Raw genomic sequence first — 22,924 nt, forward strand, 5'->3', positions numbered from 1 at the left:
TGCTGAAGGAAAAGTCTTTTTACTGTTTATTACCACAGTGACCAAAGTACACTTTTGCTAATGTAATTAAGGATCAGTTCAGAATATTTTTTGAGCGAGGATAAAGACACTGGTTCTATTGCTGCAGGCTTGGGCTGTGATTGTAGCAATCTGTGCCAAGTGACTCTGATTTAGGCTCACATCCACAAAAGGGCTTAGGTGCTTAAAATATGACTTCACCGGGATTTATTCACCTAAGACCCAAGAGCGCAATCTCCAGAATTTGACACGCCTTTGTACGCCCGTGCGCCGCACAGCCGCTGCTCACAGAACCGAGCAGCCGCCGCCCGGCCGTTACATAAAGGCTGGCCCCGCCGAGGGCGTGGCACCGACCCGTCTGAAGCTGCGGCCCGGAGCTGCTGCGCTCAGCCGCTCGGGGATTTGGGCGCCTTGCTGCCAGCTGGGGGCTCGGAGCGCTACGGCTGCCCTCAGGCCGCGTGCCGAGCCCTCACAGCGCACCGCCCCGGCCCCTGGCAGCCCTCAGCCGGGCTGCGCCGCGCGGCACCGCGCAGACGGGTTGAAACCAGGCCAGCCGGGTTAAAAACGAACCGCGGAACTCAGCGGAGCCCCACACAGCTGCTCCGGGACTGCGCAGATTTATAACGGGGCGAGCCTCCGCCTGCCCCGGGAGCCGCTCGCAGGCACCGCACCGCAGAACTGCGTGCAGCCCCAGCCCGGCAGGGAGGGAATCGCAGAGGGGAAGGAGCCGGGGCGGGGCCGGGCTCCTGCTATAAAGGCGGGGCGGCAGCGGTCGCCTCACTCTGTGTGCCCGCCGTTCCGCGTCTGCTCTCTCCCCACCTGGCCGCCGGCATGCCGCTGTCCGCAGACCCCCATTTCAAGAAGCTGCTCGAGTGGCACAAGGCGAACGCCTCCAAGCTCGTCCTGCGGCAGCTGTTCGAGAGCGACAAGGACCGCTTCCATAAGTTCAGGTGAGGCTACGCAGTCCCTGCCCACCCTCCCTGCAGCCGAGCGGCGCGATCCGCCGCGGGTCCTTCCGCGTGCGAGGTCCGAGGCCGCGTAGGGCTCCCGCCCTGCGGAGCGCACCGGTGGGCGGGGGGAGCTGGCTGTAAACGGAGGAGATGCGGCCCCCTTTCCCCCCGAGGTCTGACGGGGCCGCGAGGAGCCGCGGCATACGCGGAGGGCCGAGCTGGAGGTGGCTGCCCGTCTCGCCGGCGCTCCGGAGGCGGCGTGGAGGCGGCCGCCGCCGGCCGAGCCGAGTGCTCGGAGGCCGCTCGCGGGCCGGGCACGCGCTCCTGGGCCTGCAGCGCCCCCCGGCCAGGCTGCGGCGGATGGCGCGGGGCGGGGGGGCTCCTCCGGCAGCCCCGAGCGCGTTGGCCGCGCGTGCTCGTCCTTGACTCATCCTTGCGGCGCGGTACGTGCCGGGCAGCACAGCGCCGGCTGCACGGCGGCGTTGTGGGGCGGCCATCTCGCGGCCGCGTGCTTAGTCATGATAAGCCCCGCGATAAGATGACTGCGGTGATGGCCGGAGCCGCTTCTTTGCCCCCGGCTGCAGGGGTTAGGGCAGAGCCGGCCCCCGTCCCCAAGCGGCCCTGCTTGCTTCAACTCCTGCAACCCGCGTAGTAGCCAGCACCTTGCAACGCTTTTTTTTTTTTTTTTTTTTTTCTTCCCTAAAGGAAGTGAGACGTGGAAGCAGTGAGAGCCTTTGGTTTCCTCAGCCTGTAAAATGGTAGTGCTGTTTCAAGTGCTCTGCTGGGCTGTAGCAGTCAGACGGCTCTGTGTGTGGAGGAGCATTGCTGATGCTCAGTTCCGCGTAAGCCTGGGCAATGCAGGCACAGCAAGCTTCTGTTCTTAAATGCGCAGATAGGACTTCCGTGTTGCACGTGTCAATGCTTCTTTCAGCATCCCAGGTCAAGTGACTTCTTTCCCCTTGAGCTTTACTTAAACTGTAATGAAACACCACATGTAAAGTTCCACATAGCCATTTTGCAGGGATGGAAAAGGTGTGCCAAGTTTCTGGACCGCTGATTTTATCTGGCTCTTCTGACAGAATGTTGCTTAACTGTGAGAACGGTTTTACTAATCTTAGTTAAATCTTTTTTCAGTAGGAAATAATGTTCTGCTTGCGAGCTTTCCGTATCCCCCAAATGTTCCAAGAGACTGACTCTCCTAATATCCATAGGACAAAAAAGAGCTGACTCAGACTGGCTGAGTAAATCCTAAGGTATAACTGAGGTGCTGCTTACAACACTGAAGTTCAGTCTTATTAGCTGTTGCCTCACTAAGCTACTTTAACCATAAAATCTGGTCTTCGTTTCAAGTAATCTGTATTGATTTTCTTATGATTATGTTGTAGACTTCAGATGTTATGCTGCAACTGTGTATCATTAACTGGAAGTTACCAGACAAGTGATGCTTTAAGCACACAGACGCTCATTTGCAGCTCCATACTGGAAGCAGTCAGTGTGTGTCCCCCAGAATGTGGTTATCTGACTTGTATTTTTCTTATGAAATGCTATTTATGAAGGCCACCTGTCTCTCATATATCTCTAAATTTGTGTTTGTTTAAGCAAACTGTAATGAGAAGAAACAGTTGTGGTATTCTGAGATTGTTTTATTTCACTTCATGGATTTGGTCCCATTTTGTGATAAATCCAGGCACTGTGCACTGCTAGGAGAACTTCATGGGAGCAAATAAAAGTGCTGAACAGACAGCCAGGTTTAGTTTGGCAGATCAGCTTGCACGCTTGTCACTGATCCCTGCTCTGCTGCTATCCTGCAGATCTGACTCATGGCTAGCATCTGCTCAGAGCTGGGCCCAGCGGGCTTCCCAAAGGCCCTCTGTAATTAGCACCTCTTCCCCCGTGAGCTTCTTTATGAAGGCAGTCAGCTCTTCTGAGAGTGAGCATAAAATAATTGACTTTCTTCTGAGGAAAAAAGAAAATTATACCCAGTTAAAAGTGCTTATTGGTGTTTGTGTTGTAAGAACTTTAGAATAACACCAATTTTCAGTTTGAGCACCTCACTTCAGGGACTCCATAGCTATTAAGTGCTACTATAGGAACCTAACGCACACTGGCTGTGTCCCATGCAGTACAGTCCCTTTCTTCCTTCTGTCTTGTCTCCACTTGTGAAAACTTGCACATCCTCTTCCTGATGCAGCGTGGTCAGAACTGTAGGGTAGACCTTGGGCTTTGTGTGCTGCGCAGATGTAAGGTCTGTAGCAATGATCAGCCTTCCACTTTCTAGTGGTAGGCTGTGTGACTTAGGTGTGGATGTGGCTTACATGACAAGTGGTGTTCCACCCAGGTAGTGCTCTCAACCGATGCTGCATTGCAGAATGGATAGTGTAGCAGAATGTAGCTGAGCTGAAAGGTTTTGTGCTTCTGTTTGAAGGGGTGGAACTGTTGGTTCCAGAATGCAGGGTGAGATTAGGGTGTGTGCATGGGAGGTGGGGAGTTAGACCTGCTGTGTTCACTGGTAGCCATTGCTACTGCTTCTTGCATAATGTCTTGGGATGCCATCTGGCTGCAGTTTCTTCCAGTATTTTTCTTTAAGTTACTGAAAGCAGCAAGGTGTCCAGGCCTTGCTGATTATTGTTATTACAGATTCCATCCATCCCAGTCTTCTTGTCCAGATTGTTGCCTGCTCAATTGTATCTTTTTGGAATGACGACTGTGCTGTGTGTTGTCTTGTGAAGTTCCTAGCATAGGTAGCACTAAAATAACAGTGAATGTTATGGGGCCTCAATATTGAGAAAGAAAAAGCAGGGCAGAAATGCCATCAGTTTAGATATGTGCAATTTCCTATGGTCAAGCGTGTGGAGCAGAAGTGAGAGTAACTTAGGAGCTTTTGTCTAAAGCCCTCCAAATAACTTATATGTCTGAGTTCAGAGTGTGTTTATTCATTAGGTTGTTAATTAGTGCAGAGAAATTGGTAGAAAATAGTAAAGGACAATAGGGGAGCTGTATAGATTCTCATTTAGATATGAGGTTAGTGAACATGAAAGGGCTTGGTTGACTTCTAACAGACTACTGTCTTAATGTTTTAGCTCAGATGTAAACCTCACGTGTTTGTCTTCTGAAATGCTTGTATATACTAAGGGTTGGTAAAATCGTATCGAGAATTCACTGAGGCTGTGAGCAAAATAAGGCTGTTCACTGCACAAACAAGATATAATTCTGCATTGTGCTTGGCAGGTAATTTCTCTGAGTTGTTTAGATGTGTAACTTTTTGTACTACTGTAGGAGAAAGTACGTCTGGATTTGTTGAAATGACCTGTATGTAACTGAAAGCAGTTTGGTTTTCTTAGCAGCAGCATATTGTGATAAGCTTTTTTACCTATTGTGTTTAGGAAAGAACCTAATAGCTGGAGAAAGCTTGTGGCTTGGTGAAACAGAATGTGATTATGCAGCTATGCATTAAATAAACTTCATTGTGTTTGTGTTTTTACAGCCAGAAATGGACACAATAACTTAGCTTGTTTGAAACAGCCATCTTCAGTTTAAATGATGTACTCTCTGGTAAATCATCTTACAGAACTTGTGGGGCCAGTTTGTTTCTCAGGTCCTCTTTACTAACTTAGACCAACTAGAGTTCAAGTTGCTGAACTTGTAGAGTTGTCACTGTCTTGCTGAAAATCCTTCATGAATGTGCAATTAACTGAAGTGTTTGTTTTGATAGCCTGACTCTGAATACTGATCATGGGGATATCTTACTGGATTACTCGAAGAACCTGGTTACAGAAGAAGTGATGAAAATGCTGATTGAACTGGTAAATAAAGCTCTTTTGTTAATTCGGTGTCCTAAGAAAGTTAATTCTTACCTGTGACTGACTACTCTAGCGTTGTTTATACATATTTAGCTCTGAATTTGATTCCATGTTCAAGATCATTAGTTAGTAGGTCTTAATAGGCATTGTTGGAAGTCTTGCATTATCCTTTGGCTACATGGAGTTAGGCCATTTTTCAGTGCCCAGATCTCTCTTGAGCTCACTGAAAAAACCTGTTCTCTGTAGCAGACTGGTTGGTGTCTCATAGTGTTACTGAAGTCTGCAGTAAAATAAGGGATTAATATGAAGCTGTAAGAAAAGCTGATGACTTGTAGACCTGAAACTGAAATATTGTTTCATACGTCATGTAGTTGTAGTTTTGATATTCTTTTGCAGTTGGAGGTATTTTAAGAAGTTTTTGTCTTTAACTTCAGCTTGCTGTTCATAATTACTACCCTTCCTTAACTATTGCTTCAGTCACACCTAGTGGGATACAGTTCTGAAACAGCACTTCTGTTGCTGTTTTAATTGTTCTTTATAAATACTGTTACAAACTGTCATAAATGGATCCTGTAGCAGTCTGAGATGAAACCCAGTAAGTCTACTTACTACATTTTTGTCTCTTGTGCATGTTGCTATATATCCTGTTAAGGAAATAAATAGCGTGCAAAAAATACTTGCTTTAAATGAGACAGTCTGTTTTTAAAGTAGCGCACAGTGAATCCTTCATCTAACAATTTCTCTTTAGCTGTCTTGTTGTAAAAGCTTGCCCTCCTTTCTGTTAGCTGGACCTTTGCAGTACGAGTTGACTTCTTGCTATTTTTAAGAGGAATCTATTTTTACATTACTCAGGCAAAGTCAAGGGGTGTGGAAAGTGCCAGAGAACGAATGTTCAGCGGAGAGAAGATCAACTTTACTGAGGTAAGGCTATTTCTGTCCATAGTTCTTTTCCCCCTCAGTTGTGTGTGTGTGTAATTGTGAATGTTCATGCATCTTTGTAAGAGATGAGTCTTTGAAAAACTTAGTGTAATTGCTACTTTGAAATACTGAAAGTGTTTGTAATGTTTGTTCATTAGTTACGTGAGAAATTTCAACAGCTCTGACAAAGACAGAAGAAAATGTGAATAAGGTTGTGTAAGGCTCTCTGCTCTGGGTTGCTGAAGCTGCTTAATTTTGGGTACTTCTGCTAGTAGAGACTATTAACTGTCTTGAAAAATTAGCCACCTCTTTCAAGAAGACTGGTTATATTCCTGTCTGTAGGTCTGAGAGTTATAATGTTTAAATCTTCACTAGAACATGCAGAGGGTAGAACTGTACCTCTTTTTCCCTAAAACTAAAAGTAGGATGGAATCAATAATATAGAATTATGAATTTGCCTGCCTTAAAGTATGTTTGAGGCAATCTTGCAGAACTAAGTATTTCTTTTGGCTTAGTTGGCTGAATTTTAGGGTTAGAGTTATTCTTCACTTTTTACCAGAAAGTATATTTGGTGGTTGAAGACTTTTCAGAAGGATGTACTTTCCCCGGTAGCACTTGAAACCAAATGCATCATACAGTGTAATGGTGTGTTCATCTGCTACTTCTGCTACTTCAGTGCTGTCGGAATGTGGTGACTTGATTTAACAGTAAACTACATGTTGACTTTGATCTTCTCAATTTTCAGGCTACTTCTCATTTCTGGTCAGAATTTGACTTGGAATTAAATTTGGTGTAAATCACTTTCTATTAATGTAGAACAGCAAATTGATTTAGTTATGGAATATGAACATGTAGACATCGTGAAATGTTGATGAGGCCTTAAACAGATTGCTGTCAAATAGCTTGATGGAATAAACCTAGAGCAGCCAGACAGAAGGGTGCTGCTTAGTGTCGAGAACTGACTTGTCCACTACTCTTATTCTGATTTAGAGCATTCTTTAGATATTTATCGTTAAGTATTTAAGACATGTCTGTATTTGGTGCTGCAGGCATTGACTGCTTGGTTGGTCCTTAGGTGGAAATTTTTTATAGCGTGCTCAAGCATGATATTGCCAGGTGTTTGTCCTGATGAGTTAGAACTTGTAGCCTGATATGCTGCAAAGACAGTGCGTTACAAGGTAGCACATATCTGACCACTGCTTATGAGGGCATTCTTTACTGCCTACCAAAATTTAGGACATATTTTTGTGTAACAGTAGTTTGAATGCCAGTACTTGTCTTGATGAAGAAAAATCTGTTAAACTAGATAATGACAATATTCACCAGTAGTGCCATTCCATGGCCAAGAGTTTAAAAACAAACAAACAGAAAAAACCCAACTCAAGCCTGTTTGCTCCAGATTCAAGCGCATCTTCATTATTAACAACTCAAACCATGGACTCTATTTTTTTTTTTTATGAGTATTTTGTATTTAAATGATAACTTGGTATATTGTTGGTGTAGTTCTTTGTCTCTCAGTGCCTCTCATTGTAATGAGGAACAATGAAACAGGAGACAAATTATTTAACTTATTCGTTAGTATTGACTACAGCTCCTTTGCTCTAGATTAAAACCATAAGCTACTGACAGGCAAGTTGGAGGTCAGATTTCAGTGTTCAGACTTGTGGCAGCATGCATGTTGCTGTGCTAATTCTCTGCTAATAGGAGAACTTTTTCCTTATAGATACCAACTGCTGTGTATCTGGTGTGCAGGATATTCAAGGAACCTTTAATTGTGGCCAGTGGATATAATAATGTGGTTACTGTATCTCAGCATCTGATGAAAAATATTTGTCTCTGGATAACTGAGAAAATACCAAAGAAATGAACTGTTTTATTTTATTAATGTCCTTATTAATAGAAAAACTTTTGTAGGACTGAAAAAAGTGTGTTACTGAGGACTTGAATATTGCTGAATTCTGAGCCTCAAATACTCAATGCTTTGTAAGGGACCTTGAGTGCTCTCATTAAAGTAGTTAAAATAACCTATTTGTTTACATGGTGAGATTGTGAGCCCTCTGCACTGATTCTGTGAAGTGAGGGTGATTAGGTAGCTGGTGGTGTGTGTGTGTATGTACTGTAATGCTATAATGGGATAGCGAGGTCTTTGGCAACAGCAGATGAGAACGTGCCCAAATGCAGCAGCCATGGAAATGAGGGAAAAGAGCTGCTTACCTCAGGTATGCAGGCATCTCCAGCAAGAATGCCCACCTCCACTGCCAACCCTTAAATGAGGGCTGGGAAGGGCTGCATCCTGGCTCCACCCCTTCTGGTCACTCAGGTGCACTGCATGCACTGAGCTCCCCTGGGTTGGCCCTGCCTTCCCACCAGGTGCTCAGTCACTGCTTCAGGCTGTGACTTAGCATTTCCACTACACATGCACACAAATGACTGCTGCAGTTAATCTGAAGAGCTTTTGATGGTGTTTAAGATTCTACTGCCTTCTGGATTGGAAGCTTTGGAGTTACTTCTGACTTGTACCTTCTCTTTTCCTCTTGTTTCAGAACCGAGCTGTGCTTCATATTGCTCTCAGAAATCGTTCCAATACCCCGATACTTGTAGATGGGAAGGATGTTGTTCCAGAAGTAAACAAAGTGTTGGACAAAATGAAACACTTCTGCCAGGTATCGAGTAGCACTGTAACTTACCTTTCATATACTATAATCAGTCAGGCTTCCTTATATGCATGTTTTCAAGTGTTGATTGTAGGCTGATTCGCAGTCTGTTCCCTGCTTTATGCAGGTTTCTAACATTACTGGTTCGAATGTGGAGTTACAGTTCTAAGAACGACTTGCTTTGCTGAAATCATCAGTCAGAATATCACTTCCAATGCAGATTTAAAATAAATCTTATTAAACAGCATCTATGGGAAGATGAACAAAGATCCTTGTTTCAGTTGACTCACCTAGGTAGATGGAATTTAAAAACCATGGCAACACCATTTACAGGCTATGTGATGGTGCTTACTAAAAATGGTTCTGTATTTGCAGGAAGTAAAACAAAGCTTTTGCTTAAAAACATCTGCAGAGAAGGAGATCAAGTATCAGCATGATCAACAGCTTAAATTATAGAAACAGTGCTTTAGAATGGGGGAGTTTACGTAGAAGTGCACATGATACTGGAAAGATACCTTTAGGAATTAGAGTAGCATTTCATGTATGGATGGTACACAATGGACAGAAGCCAGTGCAGTGTTTTGATACTGTTTAATGATTTTATTTTTTTCTTGTTGGGATTCAATAGCTATTAAGAGTCAGCAAGAACAGAGAACTCTATATGCTTCAAAGCTAAACTTCAGAAGTTTCAGTGCAAAATATACATAAATATGCAGTAGAGAAGTCTTTCAGATGCTCAGTTTGCCCATAAGTGCTACCTCTAAGGCTTTATTACAAAGTTTTCCACTTTAATTAGAAGTGATTTTGCTAATTAAGGACACCTGAAATAAAAAACTTGAGTCAAACATCTCATGCAAATAATTCAGTACCTAAGATTTTTTTCATTTTTAGCTTGATTTATTTTGCTTTTATACTCATTTGTTGTAAATGCTGTAGTAATTCACATTCAGGAAGGCAGGATTTAATTTTGCAGTTTGTTATACATGTGTGTTAAAATTCTAATTGCTAGCTAGGTGCTTAGTTAACATTTACTTCAAAGAAGTTAGTATAAAACTGAGTTGTCTTAGGAGATCCTCTACAATAGTGCTTGAAAACACAGCCTGCTTCCAGTGTTAGAATTGTTGACTTCAACATATAGATAAAAAAAAGTACTTACTGTGTTCTTTTCCCCCCCACATTAGAAAGTCCGTAGTGGTGAATGGAAAGGCTACACTGGAAAAGCTATAACTGATGTGGTCAATATTGGGATTGGTGGCTCTGACTTGGTAAGCTCCTGACTTATATATATCTTTCCCATCTTTTTTGTATGTGCATATGTACAATAATGACAGCCTAACTGCTACTTCTCTCCAGGGACCTCTGATGGTAACGGAAGCCTTGAAACCATATTCCAAGGGAGGTCCACATGTTTGGTTTGTATCTAACATTGATGGTACTCATATAGCCAAAACCCTGGCTGTGCTCCACCCAGAAACCACGCTCTTCATCATTGCATCAAAGGTATGTCTAAGAACATCACTGGTATGACTTTTTCAAGTGATGAAGGATTCAGTCAAAACAGCTTCTTCCACAGGAAGGTCTCAATTAGGTATCTGTAAAGTGAACTATTTCTAAAAAAGCCTGTTCTTATTCTTCCTAAACTTGGAATTGAAGTTCATACTGCTACTGAAATATTCAGGGGTACAGTAGTCAAGCACTGGAAGTGATTCAGCCAGCTTACACAAGTAATGCATGAGCAACTTCCTGTTGTCCTGAGTGTTTCTCAGTCAACACAAATTGAAGTTATATTCTCAAAAGCTTGCTTTTCTATACCTTGCTGTAGATTGGGGTGTGTCATCTCACATAGAACTCAAGATTTTGTCACATTCCATAATTCTGCTTGTGGTCTTTCACATTGCTTATTACAAAGTACAGTGTTAATTGGTCATAGTGCTGTGTTCGGTTTTCTCACTGATTTTTCACATTAATGTAGTTTAGGAATCTTCATTCTGTTTCAGAAGATCTTTTAGTACTACCTTAAATAACATAAATGTTGGCTTCCTTGGGCACAATAAATACTAAGCTTCTTGCTTTATGAACAGGCAAAGACAGGCTGATGGTAGTGTTTAAGATGACATTTCATTTTTGAGTACAGATGTAATAACTGCCTTTTTAAGTCTCAGCTTACTAGTAAGTTTATTCTTAAATTTAATGCTTAATTGCTAGCTGCCATCATTGTTTACTTCCTATATTGCTTCCCTCTTATCTGAGGAAACTGAAGACAGAATTCTGTCATTCTGTCATGTTACATAACTTGGGTTGTTTGATTTCTGAAGCACAGTAGGCCCTTCTTATTGTTGAGGACAGAATCTGCAATAAATTAATGCGTGTAATGCTGGCCATGCTCTACTCTGCTCATTATTTTATTTTGACAATACTGTGGCAGAGCAACTTATGGAATAATAAGAAAACTTCACAAAGTAATGCTAATGGTCAGTTTTGAATAACTGAGTTCAGGCGTCATGGTTCAAAGCCTTAGAAGACTGCCAGATTAAGAGTAACACTTCAGTTTCTATTTGCTAAGCTGTACTTGGATAATTAAATATCTTTGGAAGAGGGTGAATGGGATTTTTTTTTTGTTTGCCATAACAGGCTTGTGTTTCATAATGAAGTATGTCTGGAGATAGATGAGGATAGGTTGAACGTAGTGTTCACTGTTAAAGGAAGATTTTGATGGTTGAGTACATCAGAATGGTTGTAGCTCTTTGCAGGTCTGCATGACTGAACTTCTTTGCACACTTCATGAAGCAGGAAAATGTTTAATCAGCAAAATACTTTTAGCAGAAATGAGTGCTGCTTCATGGAAGAGAAGGAATTAAAGATCAGGAGGACAATCCAGATGGATTGTCCTGTTTTGAAGCTCGATCATTTCCTTTCTGAGTGATTAAAACTTCATATTTAGTGAAATACTGAAGTAGGAAACTTCAGTTTTCAGGTTTGTGAGCCACTTCTAGGGAGGGAAGGAAATGGGGAATAATAATTCCAATTCCAGCAAAATGATAAAGTGGTTTGATAAGCTTGCTTTTTTTTCCTGGAGTGTGGCAACAGCTGTCTATTATGAGCCTCTCTTCTGGATAACAACAGCAGGTTAATTCTGAATGATGTTTTAGCAACCTGAACTTGTTTCAATTTTAAGTATAAAACGTGTCTTCATTTTCTGATTTGCAGACCTTCACCACCCAAGAAACTATCACCAATGCAGTAACGGCCAAAGAGTGGTTCCTACAGGCTGCTAAGGATGTAAGTCTAACGCTTGGGTTACGTAACAGAACGCAACTGATTCCTGTTGTGCAGTTTTTCCCTACTCATTTTAAGTGTACTTTGGAGCAGGGCCAATAACTGCCCAAATGTAAGCTGCATAGCTTAGCAAATGCTGTAGAGAATGTTGAAATGCATCATGGTTGGTGACAAGCTGTCTGACTGAAGTGATAAAACAAGTTTTGTGTTGTCATTGTTTTTGTTTTTTTTTTCCTCTCCCAAATTCTGCCTTTAAATAACATGATAGTATCTGCCTTAGAGCTGGTTAATGGTTTAGTGGTACCACTGGCATGGAAATCAAAGAATATGGTGTCTGCGTGTCATTATCTTCCAGTTGTTGACACGTTTTTCAAAGCTAGAAATGAAACTATGGTTGAAGTAGTATACAGAAATTCCATAGCAGGTGGCTGTGCTTTGAATAGAAACCTTGTATTAATTTAACTCCCTCCTGTTTCTGACCTTTAAAAGGAAGAAGCAAATACTGCTATACTGCTTGCTTAGGTAGTTAACAATCTTTAATGTGTTCTAGTCAAAATAGCTGTACTTAGGCTGAAAACTGGGCTTTAAAGTTTCTCATTATAGAAGTTTGCCAGAACAGTCATTAAAAGACCAAAGTCTAAATCTCTAGCTTGAAGTTTATCAAAAGTTGCAGCTGTTCTTGATCCTTCCTCCCTGGGAGAGAGGGATACAACAGTTGAAGTGTTCAGAAGTGGCATTAGTGATGCAGCAGGCTGATTATGTACGTAGAAAAAATGGTATGCTACTCCAAGTAACCTCTACTTCCAGTGAGAGATATTCATGAGAACATTGTCAGAACACACTTTCTTTGGATGGACATGCTGTCAAGTCTTACAGTGAATGTGAATAAGATGATTTCAAGTTGATAAATGCAAAAATAACTGATGATAGTAAACTGTTTTTTCTTACATGTAAAATAGAAGCAAATAGGTTTTATAACAAGAAATGAAAATAAGTAGCATTCCAGATCTAATGGTCTTCATTTTCTATTAAGCCTTCAGCTGTGGCCAAGCACTTTGTTGCCTTGTCTACCAATGGTGTAAGTATAACAATCTTATTTAGACTTTCTTCTGTGTACCTTTAAAATAGTTTCCCTGTACAATCAAGTAAGGAAGCCTTTATTGATATTCAAGTAATGGTGTTTTAGTTAGACTTCCTGTTGAAATAATGCATTAATTCTACTGGAAATAATGGAACACTTCCAAAGTACTGAACTGCAGCACCACTGTAGATTACTTTTTCTTCTAGAGCTTTGTAAATCTGAAATGATGGATGCTTTCTGTTATTAAGAGGGGTACTTGTTACTTCTTCAGTATGTATGCGTGCAGTTTCTCTATAAACAAATGGTACTCTTAAACTCTTCAGATATTTGCTGAAGTAATGCAGGTAGCTTGTGTGAATGTTACATGCAATGAGCATGACATGCACTGATGTGGCATTGCATGGGGGAAAAAAAGGCTAAGTTGGAAAGAGATGCAGCAATTAGACTCTAAGTAAGTGAGAGGTTGTTAAATAATCGGGTGTGAAGTTCCTTTTTCCGCTCTAGGCACTTCAAATATAGACAGTGCCAATCCTAACTATATTGCTATTCTTCTCATGTAAGGAATGTATGTCTTAGCATTCAGAACTGCTAAATGGTGATAATGGTATTTGGAAATGTAAGTAGGTTTTATATTTGTGATGGAAGCGATGTAATTTTAAAATGCTGTAATTGGGCAATTGTGTATTTCATAGGCACCAAACTTGTGTTTCTTATTTGCTGGACATCAAAATTCTTAAGAATGTTTTAATCTTCCCTACTTTTTTTTTTTATTCTAGCCTAAAGTTAAAGAGTTTGGAATTGACACTGAGAACATGTTTGAGTTCTGGGATGTAAGTAGAAGTCTTAATATTGTTCAGTAGTTGGAATATCCATTACAGTTTAAGTATCTATTAAATAAAGTTATTCCAAGAAAATCTTGACTAGATGTGACTGACCAAAAATGAAACAAAAAAAGAAATCCCCCGCCCCCCCCCCCAAAATAGTACTTGTATTCTTATCACTGAAACGTGAAAAGTCATGACTGAAACAAACTAATAGTGTGCCTAACAAGTAGAATAGTCTTGTCTTTGGCAACAGGACTTTAACAGAATAGTTCAGAGATCTGGAGAGGAGCCTTCTATGTTCTTGGCTGACTAATCATCAGCTGGGTAATAGGAGATAGAAGTATTACCTTATTCCTAGTTATTATAAGCTGTGACATTTGACTGTTGGGGTCTACTGTATATAATCTACGCCTGTAAAGGTCAAACATTAGAAACAGGAGTCTAACTTTGATATTTTATAGGACATGCATATTTTAAGTATAGTGCATCTAGCCTTGACCCTTCTGCTTCAGATCAGTTTGGTTTGTCTGATTGACTGTGCTTGACAAACTAGATCTTACAGCTGCAGTTTAGAACTTACCTACAGTGTTACCTTTCCCTAGGTAATGTCAAAACCTTGCTGAAGCAGATTGTACTTACAGAGCATGAGTACTAGGAAAACATGTAAAGCTCGTATTTCAAAGTGAGCTGCAGACATTCTGAAGGGAACTGCTTCAGCAGGAATCATGTAAATCATAGCCTCTAGACTAGTTAGAAAACTTTACATCCTCAAAGAAATGCATACTTAAATATTTGTTAGAGCGCTGCTGTAAGGTCCCCTTGACTATGCTATAGGGTGTATACTGGATTATCAACAAAAACTATGTTTTGCTGAAAGTGGTTAAACATGCTGCTATTTTGTAGTAATTTGAACAAGTTTGAATTTCAAACCCTTGTGCTTCTCCTTCATAAACCACTCTTTTGTTTTCAGTGGGTTGGTGGTCGCTATTCTCTGTGGTCAGCCATTGGTCTCTCCATAGCCCTTCATATTGGTAGGTATTCATGTGATTAACAAGAATCTATTTGGGGATTATACTTGTAGAATAACTGAACAGTACTGGATTGTGAATTAAATTTGGGACAGACAGTTTTACCCAGCCTCCTCTGTAAGTAGGTGAATGTTTGTGCTGAAACAAATAGATGCAAAGGAAATGACATTTCATAGTACTTCTGACATCTTGGAAATTGCTCCTGTGTAGGTAGAAATTGTCAGATTATCTCTTTAGTTGCCTGTGTAGCCAAAAGTACTTGGCTTTTGTAAAGCCACGTCAGCCTTGAAAACTAAATCTTGTAGCTGATTTATCTCAACTATTTAAGAATAGAGTATCAAGTTTGTGACAGTATATACACTTCAGTGCACCAAAAAAGGTTGAAATTTGGCATGAAAGCTGTGTGTAGAGTGGAAACTGTTCTTTCTCCCATCACATACTTCCTGCACCACTACTTTCTCTTAAAAACAGCATTCATGTACCACTAGACTCCAAAGTCTATCTGCAGTTGGTTGTGAAGCAAACATAGATAGCCTTGTAAATTGATCCTCACCTATCTTAGTGCTCTGAGGCACCATTGGTGTCTGATGCTTATCTCACATGCAGGTGGTGAGTACAGAGTGTGTGTGAAAGAGCTCTGGGAAGTGCTTTTTCTTGATGAACAGGCTGTTGTACATTCCTGTCTCTTCCTTCATCATTCCTTTCCAATAATTATTCTGTGACTGTAAAGCTATTAGTGAAAGCTAGAATTTCCTTAGAATGACATCAAAAGAAAAAAAACTGGTTGTGGAATTCTTGGAATGGTGTTAACAGGAGTTGTCATATGTGGGAAAAGCATACTTGAACAGCAAAATAAGCGTCAGGCACCTACTGTTTTGTCTGCAATAAATTGTTCATCTCTACTGTCAGACAGATACAGTGCTGACTGCTGATGTGCCAGTCTGTCTGTGCTGCTTGATCTTGCATCCTTCATCTGCCAGAGCTGCCCCCTGACCATAGGTAGAGCTCCTGCTTTGATTGTCAAACACTTCAGCACAATCTTAGGGTTTTTTTTTTTTTTTTTTCCATATGACAGTCAGTGTTTCTGGCTTCCTGTGAGAAAGAATGTTAGTAAAATATTCATTAGAGAAAATATGTAGTTGTTAAGTCCCTGATCTATATAGCAAACAATCAAATGTTTGGTTTCTTAAGAGAACAAGGAAGGAAGAACCATCCTCTTCAAAATCTTTTTAAAAAAGCCTTACTGCAGGTGTGCATCTGCAGACTCAGTGCAGAAATTCCTGTTTTATTGGCCTATTTTACTTTGGACAAGCTTTTCTTCTGTAGCAATAACTGGGGGAACTGGAAACAGTAGCCTTGACTAATCCATGTCAACTGCCTTTGTTTTCCTTCCAGTTACCCATTCTGTCTGAATGGAGTTTAGATGAAGTTTGTAAAGCATGCTTCCTGGAGTTGGTCTTGCGCTGAGATCCATGCCTTAATCATAACTGATACGTCTGGGGCGCAGATTTCAGAAGTCAGAGTATAACGTTAAACTCAGTCAGTGGTTGGGAGCTTTTCTGTGTACAAAACAATCTCAGGCCATTCCGGGCTTGTCTCTGCCAGAAAGATGACGTCTAAGCTGTAAGTTCACACTGACTCTTTTTTCAATCGTTAGGTTTTGACAACTTTGAGAGCCTGCTTGCCGGAGGCCATTGGATGGTGAGTTTGGGCTGCCTATTTCAAATTTGTTTCTTAGCACAGTAACTAGAAACTGCCTGCCTTTCAAAGTTCATCTCCCTGTACTCTCACAGTGCTTGTAAAATGATGCTGCTCTGGGAGCTCTCTGGATCAAAACAGCAGTTAAACAAACCAAAATGCTTAAAGATTTGTGAGGTATGACAGTTGCTGTAAGAAAAATGTTGTGTTTTTTTTCCTCTTTGTTTAATAGGATAAACACTTCCATACTGCTCCACTGGAGAAGAATGTGCCTGTTCTCTTGGCCATGCTGGGGGTGTGGTATATAAATTGCTACGGATGTGAAACCCATGCGCTTCTGCCCTATGACCAATATATGCACCGCTTTGCTGCCTACTTCCAGCAGGTAAGATTCAACTGGAGCAGAAGATTTCAAAAAGCAAGGGTAAAGAATAAAAATATGTTTCTGACCTGGTTCTAGAACGAGAATGTATGTCTCAAGGTTAAAATTATGACTACATAAATTTGTGTAGTCAGGGATGTAGAGTTGTGTGAAGATAGCTAAAATCCAGTTTGTTCAAATAATTTAGATATTTTTTCCATAGATGTCAGTTAAGTTTGTCTGTACATTAAGCTGTTACGTATGCTTATGATATTTCTATAAATGAGCAGCACTTAAAGTATGTATGAAAGCTTGTACAGATAGTGTATGCTTCTGTGAGAGAGATAATAGTACTCTTCCCTTTTAGGGTGATATGGAATCTAATGGCAAATACATTACCAAGAAAGGATCTCGTGTGGACTACAGTACTGGTCCTATTGTGTGGGGAGAGCCTGGCACCAATGGGCAGCATGCATTTTACCAACTCATTCATCAAGGTAAAACAGAATATTCACTACTTTGTTTTGGAATTAATTCTGGCTACAAAGCTGTAAGAGTCTTCAGAATTGACACTAGTTTAGAAGCTAGGCTTGGGCTTCTGTCTAGGCTTGTGTGACAATACTATTCTGCCCTTAATTAGTGGCTTAGAAGGCCATAACATGTAGGTCTTTTTCCTAGAATGCAGAGAGGCAACTAAAACTGAAGCTATTAAGCTGTATTGTCATTTCCCCCTAATACGTGACCTAGAAAATCTTTGAAGTGGCCGAGTCTACCAATAACTCAACATGAAGTGAGAATTTAGTGTTTTAAACTTCTAATGCAGGGCTCTTAACATGGCTTTTCTCATAGGAACACGCATGATTCCCTGTGACTTCATGATCCCAGTTCAGACTCAGCATCCAATCAGAAATGGCTTGCATCACAAGGTAATTAAATCTTTGTCAGAATACTCGTCTTTCTTGTCACTGAAGGCATTGAAGCTTATCCAGTATTGCAGTGCACCAGATTTCTAAATGTCCCTTTGAAAGCCATACATGCAGGCTCCGTGAATATTTGCAACAGATTTGAAAAAATCCTCAATTAGAGGCATTCTTGTTCTTTAAGAACAGTGGTCTCATTATTGAGGCAGATCGACAGTGTGGCCTGTGGAGACTGGGAGGGGATGATAAACTAGGCTTGTGGAGATAAGCTTCCTTGTAGGAATTTGAAGGAGTGTAACTCTTTGCAGAGTAGGAAGAAGCATATTGTCAGAGCTGGTGAAAGTTTCTTCAGAGATGCTGTAGCAGTTCTTTTTACCAGCACGCTTAGGGTTGTAACCTCCCATGCAGATATTTAAAACCTGTTCTAGTTGTCCAGTTAAGGATTTTCAAGGAATGGTATTGAACTATTTGTTTCATATGTGGAAGCAAGTGTTCCGGTTTATCACTTGCTGCATAATTCAGAAAAAGCATGTCTTGTCAGCTAAACTTAGTATTATGATGATTTCAGGTTAAAAATATTATTTGGGTTCTGTACCAGCAACTTTCTTCAGTTGTAATACAAACTATGCTACTTACAAGATGGATCTGTGAAAATGTTTTCTTTTTCTTATAGATGCAATAAATGTTTATTTTCACTATAGCTGATAGGAAAAAGCTACCCATCAACTTGCAATTGAACATTAGGCAAGGAATAATAACCTAACCTTCTGTTGTATTGGTGTACTGTGAGAGTTATCCTTCACAGAGTAAAAACACAATAGTTGTCCAATTTTGCTTTTCCACAAAGGATAGTCATTCTGAAAGGGATATACAAAATGCAACTTCCTTTGCTCGTGCTAGGATGTTCACTGTCTATTCCAACAGGAACAGGATTTCTCAAAGCAACCCTGGGTGTTTTTGAATGCATGCACTGTTGAAGTAGTAATCAGTAGCACTGATGTAAAAAGCAGTGGCAGGTGTAATACACAAAGTTTGCACACTTTACTGCTAAGTTTACTGTAGTGTTAAAAATATAACATGTCACTGGAGTATGTCTGTCTGGATTCAGGCACTGAGAATCACTTTTCTATCTAAGGAAATAATAGCTTGAGTTCATGTATTTATCTCTACCTCCTAGATCCTTTTGGCCAACTTCCTTGCCCAGACTGAGGCCTTGATGAAAGGAAAGACTGCTGATGAAGCTCGTAAGGAGCTGCAAGCAGCTGGACTGAGTGGAGATGCTCTGGAGAAGCTTCTTCCCCATAAGGTAAGCAGGCTCTGTCATTTTTTCAGTTTCCTTCTGATTAGTAGTACTACTGCAGTGACGGATTTGTGGTGTTAAGCTGTGTGATGGAGCTTGGTAAGGGGGGCCATGCCCTCAGGTGGCTATGAAGTGCTACTTCTTGACAGCAGTGAAAGTGGTACTGAACGTTGTCAGGTGTAGTGGAGCAGTCTGTAAATGGCGCTACCAATAAACATAAAAGACTTCCAGTCATTGAGGCATCTTGGAGGAAAAAAAGCTATCTCTTCAGTGCCCCAGGTTTGTATTTTGCCACTTTCCAGAGCTGTAGTGGTAGTAGCAGTGCTTGGAGATATCATTTTGCCATTGCTTTTAATAAGCAATGGAGAAAGTGCAGAGTATGAAGTATTGAAGAGGCAGCCTTTAAAGCTTTCTGGACTCTGATTCTGTATTTGCTGCTAATACAAATAATTTTATGTGGGCTGTAGGGAAAATGTGGAACTTGCATTAGAAACTCATTGCAATGCACTGTGCTGTAGTGTACTTCTTGTTTTTGAAAGGTCTTTGAGGGAAATCGCCCAACCAATTCCATCATGTTTACGAAACTCAACCCATTCACCTTGGGAGCAATCATTGGTAAGTAAACGGATCTTAAGACTGAAAACGCTCTTTAAGACTTCATGATAAGGTTATTGATCAAGTGTTGTTTTTTTCTTTATAGCCATGTATGAGCACAAGATATTTGTTCAGGGGGTTGTCTGGGATATTAACAGCTATGATCAGTGGGGGTAAGTTCTCTTGATCTGTTTCTTGTATACTTACTAACAGTTGTACTCCCTAATGTGTCATGCCTTAAAGAAGATGATTTAAATATTCCACTATTTTTCATCAAATATAGGATTGGACAGTTTTAAATGTAAGCCATGTATTTACTTTTTTTTTTTTTTAAGGAATAGATCACAGTGTACCCTTGTCCAGCTATGAGTAATGACCCTAAGTACAGCTTCAGTTTGGGGACTTTTGCTTTTTAGATTAAGTAACTAACCAACTAGGAATGCTAAAAAGATACAGTAATAACAAGAAGATAGTCAAGCAGTCTGATGGAATCTAAATAGAGAAGTTGGGGAGGGCAAATGAAATACGCTGTAGAACCATTTCCTTTCTTGGAGCAGTTAGAAGATTCTTGTTTCTTAAATCATTGGGATAGTCCTCTGTGGTGTTGAATAAAGCTTTCAGTCCCAAAGCTCAGCTGTTTATTGTCTTAGTGTTACAAATAAGTGCTTTGAGTGATATGTTGAAAACTGAACAGGAGCAAGGTGAACACCTTCTGCTTTGGAGCTGGCTGCATAGTTCAAATGAGTGAAGGGGAAAACAGCACAGAGACTGCAAAACAAAGCTTTCTCTCTATCTTGTAACTTGAGCTGTCTGTTCAGCTAGGCAGCTGTACTTGTGAGAACTTCAGCTGTTTGTGAATGGCACTTGGTTAAATCATTTGTGCAGTGACTCATAAACACTGACTTTTTTTTGACTGCCATGCTGCTCTCTACTGGCACAACTTTTAACATGCTTTATATGTTATCACAATTGTTTTTCCTCTCTATTCTCCTGTTTTTATAAATGCAGAGTTGAGCTTGGAAAACAGCTTGCCAAGAAAATTGAGCCCGAGTTGGAGTCGGATGCTGCAGTGACATCTCATGATAGCTCAACAAACGGGCTCATCAGTTTCATCAAAAAACACAGAGCCTGAAATGAAAGTTCCTGAGGACATCGACAATCTAACCACCGAATACTCAAGTCTGTTGTAGTTGTGCTTTTTAGCCACTTTTAACAAAAATAGCACTTTACTGATGTAGCTTCTTCACTTGTTGCAGTTGACCTCGTTGTGTCAAGTGTTATAAATGAAAACTAGTTTTGTGAAACCCAGAGATTCTATAGGTGCTTTCTATTTTTGTGGTTGTCAATCTGTAAAGTGCAGTTGGTACGTTCCTCACTTCTTATCCGTCATCTTCCTTAAAGATGATCACAATGATATTAGAAAATAAAAGATGTGATGGATGAGTAGAAGTTCTTCATTCTGTATCTTTAAATACTAGGTGCAGACCTAGTAATGCTTGCCTTACTGTGTGTAAGGTTCTCTTAAAGCCATGTACACTGACTTCTGTCTGGCATGTCATTGTCCTAGTCTGGGTCTGCTGTATGCTAGAAGTATGTTCAAAGAAGCAAGTAATCTACAGCTATAAATATGCAGTTTGTATGATATGCATTTGAGCAAGATGCAGATTTTCAGTGCTGCTGTGCAAGGTTTACAAATGGTTGATGGTCTGTATTTGTGTTTCTTCAGAAGCTATGGAAGCTCTGCACAGATGGCTTTTTACTTCAGAAGGGAGGAAAGCTTCTGGAGTGATAGTGATACCTTTATTTTCCAAACTGTTTTCAAGAGCTTATGTGAAACTGAAGTCTGGCATTGTTTGCAGCTGTGTATTTTGATATCCTCCACAGGCAGCTCGTCTCACTCATCTCAGTCTTAAGTGGGCATCACTATTCTAACAGAATTGAATAGAGTGCAGTATCAGTATGTGTGAATAAGCTGCTCGTATCCTCTAATTCTCTACTGCTGTTGTTACCCTTCGTGTTAGCAGAGGAGCATGCTGTGCCTGTTTTCTCCATAACACCTTTATTAAAAAGGTAAGACACAAGCATGGAAGAGAAAAATAAGATGGATTAACTGTGAGTCTCAGCAAATTTCCATGACAAATGCTATTGTTCAGAAAGTCTGAGCCCATACCTCTTAATGTGCATGTCTGCTGCTTATACATTAACTGACAGCACTGCCAGTTAATCACCATTGCCGCACCAGTAATCCCTTCATAGACCTTGGCAGCTATTGCATGGATATGAACTTCACTCTGTGTCTCTTTTGTGTGTGGGTGCTCTGGATTTGATAGAAGCTTTACAAAGCGTTTTTTCCATGAAGCACTGTCACCGCTCCCCCTCCTTAGTGGGAGTTGGGATACTTTCCTAGCAAGCTGTACGACTTCCGTTCAGCTGTGAAAGAGCTCCCCTTGGTGGTAAGGGAGTGAACTGTGCTTGCTGTGGTCCAAGGGCTGAGGGGAAGGCTGTCGTTTTTGTTTGGGTGCTACTCTGCAAATTCCAAACTCCAGAAGCTTTTCTTGGAGAAGGAAGTGAAAGAAAGTTCTTGTTCTCTAACTCTGTAAAGAATGCATCTTGGGGAATAGTATGTGTTGGTTTATCAGCCTGATTGCTGTTGTGAAACGAGCGCTCTTGCTAAAGGGAGGGCAGCAGCAGGTGCTGTTAGCTTGCAACCACAGAAACCATGCAGTACGACAGCAGTAAGATCACAATAATGGTTGTGTGTAATAAAACAATATTCAAGCAATGGTGCTGTCAGACCTTGTTTAGATTTCAGCCCCCACTACTCATGCTCGTAGCATTTCAAAATTGCTGCATAAAGAAGGGGAGGGGAGGAAAAAGCAGTAGGACGCTGGTTGTCACCAGGTACCCAGCAAGCTGATGGACCGCCGCCCGCCCCCAAAGGCCGCCGTTCCCGCGCGGCAGCTCGGCGCGTGCCGCAGCCCCGTGGCGCCACCTGGCGGCTCGCGCTCCTGTGAGGGCTGGGTGGAGATCGAGGGCTGGGAGCCCCGCGCATGCGTTCCTCAGAATCCTCGCTCGTTCCGGTGTCTTTTCGAACTTGCAAGAGCTCTCGGGGCTGCCCGAGCTGTGCTGTTTGCTAGTTGGAGGTCACGTTAGTAAATCACAAAGCGCCATTCTGGAGGGGGTTCCCACCTGCGACTTGCCCGTGTATCAGCCTGTGTGCTGGAATTACTGCGACGGTCAGAGCAGAAAGTGTGGAGATGGCTGCTCCTGATGTTGCAAAACCCAGCCACAGGGAGAAAAGAGGGAACAAAGCCTTAGGGGAGGTTCTCCCTGCAGCCGGGTTGGGCGGGCTGCACTGTGGAGATAGGGTGCTCGTGAAGGTGACTGGCTGCCTGCTAAATGGGTGCAGGAGTCCATTTTGCAGTCTCCTGTTAATTGGTTTTCTTCTAAGTGCATAGATGGTCAGCTTGAAGCCTCTTCCAGAAAGGAGCAGCAGGTGCTG

The 22,924-nt window shown here is 41.5% G+C and overlaps 1 protein-coding gene across 1 annotated transcript; it reads left to right on the forward strand.

Annotated features, from left to right (window-relative positions):
- Positions 1–787: 787 nt before the first annotated feature.
- Positions 788–20,868, forward strand: GPI (glucose-6-phosphate isomerase). Its single transcript, XM_042821525.1, has 18 exons — positions 788–968; positions 4,681–4,771; positions 5,621–5,689; positions 8,230–8,349; positions 9,522–9,605; positions 9,694–9,840; positions 11,548–11,619; positions 12,650–12,694; positions 13,474–13,527; positions 14,492–14,552; positions 16,207–16,250; positions 16,480–16,632; positions 16,976–17,105; positions 17,458–17,534; positions 18,706–18,834; positions 19,368–19,443; positions 19,529–19,595; positions 20,431–20,868. Exons 1-18 carry the CDS (start codon positions 850–852, stop codon positions 20,552–20,554), a joined length of 1,662 nt encoding a protein of 553 aa, XP_042677459.1. The 5' UTR covers positions 788–849; the 3' UTR covers positions 20,555–20,868.
- The last annotated feature ends 2,056 nt before the right edge of the window (positions 20,869–22,924 follow it).

Source organism: Centrocercus urophasianus, unplaced genomic scaffold (genome assembly GCF_019232065.1).
Source record: "Centrocercus urophasianus isolate 14NV4802_14NV808 unplaced genomic scaffold, USGS_Curo_1.0 seq_2, whole genome shotgun sequence".
Taxonomy (NCBI): Eukaryota; Metazoa; Chordata; class Aves; order Galliformes; family Phasianidae; genus Centrocercus; species Centrocercus urophasianus.